At 39.2% G+C, this 9,347-nt stretch overlaps 1 protein-coding gene across 1 annotated transcript; it reads left to right on the top strand.

The window, feature by feature from the left end:
* The first annotated feature begins 335 nt into the window (after positions 1–335).
* LOC139867770 (uncharacterized) lies at positions 336–920 on the top strand. The gene has a single exon (XM_071856124.1). The coding sequence runs from the start codon at positions 336–338 to the stop codon at positions 918–920; it is 585 nt and encodes a 194-aa protein (XP_071712225.1).
* The last annotated feature ends 8,427 nt before the right edge of the window (positions 921–9,347 follow it).

The raw sequence follows: 9,347 nt of genomic DNA, 5'->3' as shown, positions 1-9,347 counted from the left end.
ATTCTCACATGACCATAATCTTATCCAATCCAAACTCTGCCATCAATAATTGCCAATTCATCCACAAATAAATATGAAAAAGAAATAAACATATTTTGATATAGAAACAAAAGCAATTTACACTAAAGTAATATAAAATATTAATAAAACATAAAATAATGAAAGCACTACCAAGCACCTTAACTTAACATCAAAGCACAACCAACAAGTAACCCTACCCTTTAAATACCATTCTATCCAACCCTCCATATCATCAACAATTTTCTCACAATCTTTATATCTTAGACTCTTAACAAGAAACCCTCATAAATACAAGAACTTTCATACTTACAAAAATGGAACAAAACCAACCAATTTTAGCCAAAAAAGTTTGGAACTTGGTGCGAGTAGCGTATTTCATGTTACGAAAAAACATATCTAAGCGAAAGTTATTGCTCGATCTTAATATGATGGTCAAACGTGGCAAAATCGCTAGTAAGGCATTACAAAACCTAATGTTCCACCACCATCATCACAACAACGGATCACAAGAATCGTTTATGATTCCCCCACCGGGTGAATACGAGTTTAGTTGCACTAACACCCCTTCCACTAATAACCGCCATCACACATTTTCTTTATTCCCATTTCATAAGAAACAACATTACTCCAACAATCAATCTAAGGAGGATGCTGACATGATCGCGATCAATGCAGCGGTGTGGAAAGCAATGGAGATGATTCATAGCGAAACGACTTCGCCAGTTCTTCCAGGGTTTGGAATGAGTCCAATGGTTAGGCAACTTAGAGTAACCGACTCACCCTTTCCGTTAACCAACGGTGATGAGGATAGCCACGTGGTTGATGAGGCGGCCGAGAGGTTTATAAACCGGTTTTATAACGATCTAAGGAAGCAGAATACCAATGCAATTCGTGAATGATGTCTTTATGCTTATTTGTATTGTACGTGGTTAAGTTTATATTCTAATAGGTCTATTATTAGTATCTTGGTACAAGTGAATTTTAGATGGAGCTTGTAAACTTGTTTTTAAGAGATTGTGGGGTGTACATTTTAAACTGTTGTATTATACTCTGTATTTGCACATATTATACAGGAATAAAAGCTTTAAAAAAAATAGCCATATTTAAGAATAAATATATACATGTTTGAATTGAGTAATTTGCTCTGGATCAAATTGTATTATTATTAAAGTTAAATCATTGATGTTAGCAATTAACAATTGGATGACAAAGATCAAATGAATCGAACGAATTGAATTCAACTTTATTGACTATTATTCGTTACAAATGATTACACAACGAAATTGATTTAGAAACGATTACAACTGGTGAATGTTAAAGTGTTAAAGACTATTATATTTATCCATGTTAGTTTAGCCCATGTTCTATGTATGTTAGGCTTAGCCTAAGCCTATTAACTTTTGTTAGGGTTAATGGCTATATATGCCTTGCTATGTACTGTCAATGGAGATCAATCAAAAGAATACATATCGTTTATCCATATTCACATTGTTTAACATGAAGTAACGTAACAGATTACAACTAACTGCAGCATCAATTTGCATCTATACCCTCAACTAAACAGAGTCAACGAAAATCAACTGGTCAGGAGCGTCTAACAAAAAATAACGGCCACATTCATATCTTCCAGAAAATGACATAACCAATCCCTGAACTTGTAACTATCGAAGAATTGCTCCTTATACCCTTGTATATTTACAATCTCCGCCTTCTTGTGATAATTCTAGCCCAATGTTTAATAGCTTAAAACACAACTTGAATTTTGGACATGATAACGACTTTATAAGCATGTCTGCTGGCTTATCATCAATATCAACTTTCAAAATCGATACAACACCATAATCAATCATATGCAACGTGCCTAGCTAGTGAATAGTTTTTTTTTTTTTTTTTTTTTTTTTTTTTTTTTTTTTTAACAAGATAAATTTATTATTAGAACAAAATTGTGGTACAAAGTACATTATTGGTCTGGCCCAGATTAAATACCAGTCATAACCCAACTGTGTAAGAACATATTTTCAAACTACAAAATTGTAGCAATATGAATTAAGCCTGCAGCGAAAGTTTCAAGTGTGCAGCTGTCGAAACAGAGTATGATTTTAACCAATACCGGTTCGATTATTATTAGGCGAAACATAGAAGCTGGGGTTTATCAACCATTGATGCCGATCGAGAGATGCTTCCTTGGTCTTTTATCAATCCAACTAAAACTATGAACTTGTATTTCCTAGATAATCATATGTGGTGACCATGCATTGTCCTGGAAAACTTTGTGAATTTTATATTTTCAAATCATGTATCCGCATGTCCATTTAGTTGTTTGCCATATTTATTTTCCCAAAGTTGTTGTTCGGAACCTTTGATGATCCATGAATGCGTCTTCAATGCTTGATATGCTAATTGATTGTAAATTTCACCATCTAAGGAGTAGTGACCAAACGGTATTCGAAGCAATGCAGTTAATTAGAATATGGTCCGTAGTTTTCACATGATTGTTGCAAAGTGGGCAAAGTGTTGTGTCTAAATCAATCACATGTTTGTCTAGTTATGATCTTGTTGGAATTCTCCTCATTTTAGAACTCCAAATAAAAATGTCAACCTTTTGTGGTAAAGCCTTGTTTCGAACAGTTTCCTCAACAGAAGCCAATCCTTCAAGTTTCTTGACGTCGATCAGTGTTGCTAAAGCTTTTATGGTGAAGGTACCCGATACATCAAGACTCCATTTCCAACTGTCCCACCTATCAGAAAAAGAAAAATTGAAGGTTAGTTGATGTAACGACCCAACCCGTATTTAAACCGGCCCATAATTTTTTCTTTTCTTTAATACATTAATATTTAGGTCCATTTATGTTTCCAAAAGCATCTTTAACACAACAATAAGTTCAATAAGCCTTAAAACATTTAATACATAGTTTAAATCTCCAAACGAGCATGGTGATTGGGAATACGCTACCCAATCCTAATAACTCCAAAAGCACACTTCTAAAGCAAACTACGCGAGTCCACTAGTCCCCATGCTTACCCGAGCCACCTCCTCCATGCAAATCTATAAAAATGTAAACAACGAGAGGGTAAGCTAACGCTTAGTGAGTGAAAATATACTACATACATATATATGCATAAAATGGACACGCCACATAAATAAACAAATACCGCATACCGGAGCATCCAAGCATAAAGGCAAGCTAATCTAAGCATACCGTACGATCACTAAGTAACAAGCTAATAATACCATCAATAAGATAAGTTCACCAACGTCGATGTGAACAACGCCAATAAACTACACCCGGAGGGTTAGCTACTTCACGACAATACAACATTATACGTATACAATATATATATATATATATATATATATATATATATATATATATATATATATATATATATATATATATATATATATATATATATATAACTCGAACAATATAATATGCTCACGCTTACAACACAATAACCATGGTTAACCAATCGTACAAGGGAATGGCGCTCGCGAAAATGCCATCGGTGTTCATAACATCCGTTAGTGTACTTAACACCTCGTATCACTAAACCCTAGGGTGGCACCTTAACACCTCGGTACTTCACCCCGAGTGGCATCTTAACACCTCGATGCTTCACTCTTTACTTTACGGAGTGGCGTCTTAACACCTCGACACTTCACTCCTAGGTGGCATCTTAACACCTCGATGCTTCACCCCGAGTGGCATCTTAACACCTCGATGCTTCACCCGTCAATTACTTAGAGTGGCATCTTAACACCTCGATGCTTCACTCCGAGTGGCGTCTTAACACCTCGATACTTCACTCGTCACGTGCAACGTGGTGTCTTATCACCTCGACACTTCACATTTCACGCTACAACAAATAGATACATTATATACCTGCGCATATAATTACTCCACTCACAATATTAACCCTTCGTCATTGGGGTTATATAAGTCCACATCACAATATTAACCCTTCGCCATTGGGGTTATATAATCCACATCACACGCCCATGTGATAACGTACACACAAAGTGTGCACCTCGCCAAGGTGGTCAACCAAAAATGCACAACCGTGCCAATTGGATCTATACACAAATTCAACAATTCCACCTATACGAGAAGTGAGCTCTATAAACGAGAACCCCTTCACCCGACCTGCACCCATCCTACACATACATATGCATATAGGATATTAACACTCACCTTGAAGTCTTGATGGATGCCAAACCAAAATCCGCAATCGCCGATGGAATGTACCTATTCCATTTATCACGAGTACAATAACACAATTAGGGTGGATTTACAAATCAACCCAAATTGACAACTAGTGCAATTTTGACCCAAATGCACTTCCAAGCATAAACCGCGCCCAAACTAATCAATAATCACTAACACAAGTGAGAATGGTCCTAATATGCCAATTAAACCCAATCATAGGTGTTAAACACCTATCTTGCCCAAAATGACACTTAAACCCTAATTTGACCCATAAGAAGTCAACATTTCGCCATGAACAAGTTTTGACACCAAAACATATTTAACTCGGATTTATACTTCAACTTAATCCATTTTAAGTTTATAAACCTTATTAAATCGACAATTGGGTCATAATCATCACCAAACCCTAATTTTGACTCTAATCAAAATTAGTCAACCACATGAACCCTAAAGGCTTCCAACACCTCAACAATCACTAAATACTAGTGATTACACCCCTTTGCAAGTCTTACAAACTTACACTTGTTCAGCAAACCCAAAACCCGCCAATAACAACAATAAACCCGAATCTTGGTGTTAATCTTCAATTAACAACTAAATGGGTTCCATCTATGAACATACAAGCCAAAAGCCCCAAATTTGAATGATGAACACGAAAATGAAATTCGGAGTTAGAGCTTACCGCTAGTATCACCTTGTAGCTAAGAACGAGGATAATAAACTTGTCTCTTATGCTTTCGATCAAAACCCGCTTCTTCCTTTCCAAAAATTCCTTTGAACCAATTGGGGTTTGAAGTTTTTGAGGGGAAAATGAGAAGAAAAGGAAAAAGAAAAGAAGAAATGAAATGAGTGGATGAGATTAAGACCTTAAATCTGGCTCACACACGAAAAGACCAAAATGCCCTTGAACCTTATTTAAAATTACTAAAATCTGGTACCAGTCCGCCCAGAACGCCGCGACGCGGCCCTCATCGTCGCGCCGCGACATATAACGTGGTCTGGTGGTTGCCTTGACATGCCTCCTGACTTTGAAACTAGTTAATCACCGCGCCGCGGCCCTCTCTGTCGCGCCACAACCTTATGTACAGTCTGATTCTGACTCTAAATTTTAGGGACTGAACTTGCCTAACTCTGATTCTGATGTAAATTCTGAAAATGCATAAGTGTTAGGTTCACTTTTAGTGGCGCTTTCTACTGCGCACATTTACTGACACTTTCAGGAACATTTTCTGATACACTAAAATTCGGGGTGTTACAACTCTCCCCCACTAGATTCGATCACGTCCTCGTGATCCTAGTCACTTAACCAATCCGAACCTACACGCTATGGTTCCCAAACAATCGTTCTAATCCGACTTCCACCACATCACTCATTAACCCGAAGGTTAATCCATTAACTAAATACACACTTACACGCATTCCGAGACGTACAATACACACAATCATCCGAAGTCTATAACGATCACTTAGAATACCCGAAATCGTCACATATTATTCCAACTCCTCTAGGCGATTCTCCTCAAAGAGTTACCCTTAACAACTAAATCGTCATTTGCGATTTATCAAGTCCACTAAGCCGAGCACTAAAACTTGCTCAATCCCTCATATCGGGAAAACTCCACCAATTCGCGTACCGAGATATCGACCCTTTAGCGTACCATACCAAGTACAATGCTAAAAGTGAACACGTCTCAACCTAAAGTCAACAATTCAAACGTTGAAGATCGAACCACATGAATCCTTACGGATTACACTTACCACTAAACATCCTTTGTAGTGCGCAATACAACCAATACGCCACTATCCTAACATCATAAGCAACGGCTAAAACCAAAAGCACCCAAAACGACTATGGCAACGCTAATCCTAAGGTGTACAAAATCGACTATTGTCACACCCGTAACAACATGTGAGCGAAACACGGCGATCGCATCACTAATCACACAACATGGTCCTCACGATCCCACCATCGGTGTATAAAACAACCGATAGATCACTCAACACCGGATGAAGTCAGCGGACCCCGTCAACGATCATGCTTCGACGATATATCACTACTCCCATGATGAAGTCAGCGGACCCCGAACGGTCATGCTTCACCAATTACATACGCACTTTTGGCCTCGAACAACGAGTAGTGCAACATCGCGCTCTGCTACACTATAGTGAACCCTAACGGATACCACTAACCATCCACACAATCGAGCAAGAACCACCTATATCAAACATAGGTACAAAACAATAATTCTCTAAAAGAGAATCCGACACACACATCCCTTAACCGAGGGATTTCACCTTGCTCGCCAAACACGTCCATTATCTCTCAACGAGATTTACCACATTACCACCTAGGTGATAATTTCCAAATCCAAAAATCATAAGTACAATTTAACCAAAATTGTACTCTACCACAAATCGACCAAAACTAGGTCCCAACACAAGTTTCGAATTTACTAAAAGCGTCATCCGAAATCTCCAACCAAAACCTCCTCGTGCGGGAGTGTAACTCCCCCACTTGGAATTACGTCCCATAACCACAATTTGTACACCCGTACAACGCTACCAAGGGTAGACTTTACTAACAATTGGGTTCACGCTTCCCATCACCATATCTTGCTCCAATCTTGAGCACACGAAGGATTTCAACCAATCCTTAAACACTTCGAACGAAAAGTGTACCGCAATTTACACAATCTCTACTCTCGTAATCATCCAATTGCTATAGCTTGTCAAACTTCACCCAGTCACTCATGTAACTAAGGGTTTCACTTCACTACCCTAAGTACAATGTAACTGCAACATAATCAGAGTCGAACACCACGCTAGTAGGTATAAAAGAGGCACCTAATATCACATCACGTAGACTCCTTTACCAACATACATCAAGATCTAACACTCGATCTCAAAGGTTTCATCCACCCGACGAACCTCACGGTTTATCAACTTCAACACGAGAGCGAACACGCTCTAACATCCGAACACCAAAGCCCACACACATGGCTTGGTAGAAACATTTCCCAATACTAAGGAATGCTTGGTTGCACCAAGTCTTACGCCCTTCGCCCAACAATCAAAACGTCACCATAGGTACTTCCATTAGGAACGTCACCCATGACGATAACATGCACAACACGATGCATTTAACATACTCCAACTCAAACGGCACATAATAAATAATCAAAGGACATATTTATTAAAATGAAACGTACCTTAACGTCTCTTTGCCGCCCCCGTCCCCGCTAACTCGGGACATTCTGACTTACGATGTCCTTCTTCTGGGCAATTGAAGCATACCGTGCCGTCACCCTTTGGCACCGGACATTCCCAAGACTTGTGACCCCTCACGCCACAATTGTAACACCTAGACGCACTAGAATCCAATATACCCGTCCGTGTACCACCCGTGCTCACGCTCGGACCCTTAGTCCTCTTACTTGGAGCACCATAAGAAACAACTCTTCTCTCACTTGAAGGTTCACCAACCTTCAATCGCGAATACGACTCGAAATCTCTAGCCGCAGTGAATAACTCAGCAAACGACTTCGCCTGAACTCTGCTAATCTTACTCTTCAAGTCATTATTCAAGGTTCGATAGAAATCTTGCATCAACAAATGATCATTCCCCAAATACTCCGGGTAAAAACGAGCCTTCGCCATAAAGGTCATCTTGAGAGTATTCAAATCCATAGATCCTTGTCGCAAATTTCGCAACTCATTATGCAACTCCCACAAATCGGCTGAAGTCTGGAACTCCTCGAAGAATTTCTCCTTAAATTTGTCCCACGATAAAGCCATAAACGTTTCACCACTGACAAGATCAATCTTACCATCCAACCAATCCCTCGCCCTACCCCGCAACAAACTAGTAGCGAGTCTCGTCATTTTCTCGGGAGGGCATTCAATAGTGCGAAAACATCCTTCGACATCCGAGATCCAGGTGGTGCTTACCAAAGAATCCGGTTTTCCATCATACATCGGGGGTTTAGTCCTCATGAAGCTCTTAAGACAACGCTCCATTTCACTACTACCCCGAAATTCGGAATACTTCCTATCCATTTCTTCTCGAAACGCACTCATTTGCTTCGCAACGGCAGCCGCAACTCTAGCGTTAAACTCCAAATCGTTCGTCTCGATCCCGTTTCCCGTTGCCATTCTAAGGAATGCAAAGCGATTAGATCACGAACGTAATAAGCACACACACAATACCGCTCCATCTTGCTAAACACTCATCGTACATCACTTGCTAGACACGATTTGCACCCGTAATAAGGTTTGTAAGTCCTTATTACGCACACACGCCGTATCAACTCGTTAGTAAAACGACCGCCTCGCTCGATGATATAACAAACACAAACAAAATTCTACGCGATACAAACACACACGAGAATTATTATCACATCACAATAATATATTAATAATATCCGCATTACTAATATAAACGTTAGTCCACCTACAAACAAGGCACTAACTATAACCCATTCCGACTCGTAATCCTACAAGTCCCGCAACAATTAAGCACACACAAAAGTCTAAGTCTAGGCACCTATCTCAAGTCACCTAAATCCCTTAGACCATGCTCTGATACCACTTGTAACGACCCAACCCGTATTTAAACCGGCCCATAATTTTTTTTCTTTAATACGTTAATATTTAGGTCCCATTTATGTTTCCAAAAACATCTTTAACACAACAATAAGTTCAATAAGCCTTAAAACATTTAATACATAGTTTAGATATCCGAACGAGCATGGTGATTGGGAATACGCTACCCAATCCTAATAACTCCAAAAGCACACTTCTAAAGCAAACTACGCGAGTCCACTAGTCCACATGCTTACCCGAGCCACCTCCTCCATGCAAATCTATAAAAATGTAAACAACGAGAGGGTAAGCTAACGCTTAGTGAGTGAAAATATACTACATACATATATATGCATAAAATGGACACGCCACATAAATAAACAAATACCGCATACCGGAGCATCCAAGCATAAAGGCAAGCTAATCTAAGCATACCGTACGATCACTAAGCAACAAGCTAATAATACCATCAATAAGATAAGTTCACCAACGTCGATGTGAACAACGCCAATAAACTACACCCGGAGGGTTAGCTAC

Source organism: Rutidosis leptorrhynchoides, chromosome 9 (genome assembly GCF_046630445.1).
Source record: "Rutidosis leptorrhynchoides isolate AG116_Rl617_1_P2 chromosome 9, CSIRO_AGI_Rlap_v1, whole genome shotgun sequence".
In the NCBI taxonomy this organism is placed as follows: domain Eukaryota; kingdom Viridiplantae; phylum Streptophyta; class Magnoliopsida; order Asterales; family Asteraceae; genus Rutidosis; species Rutidosis leptorrhynchoides.
Note: the sequence above shows the minus strand (reverse complement) of the source record. Positions and strands in the feature narration are given on the sequence as shown.

Coding starts and splice junctions, on each gene's coding strand:
- LOC139867770 (XM_071856124.1), top strand. CDS start 336: ATGGAACAAAACCAACCAATTTTAGCCAAAAAAGTTTGGAACTTGGTG.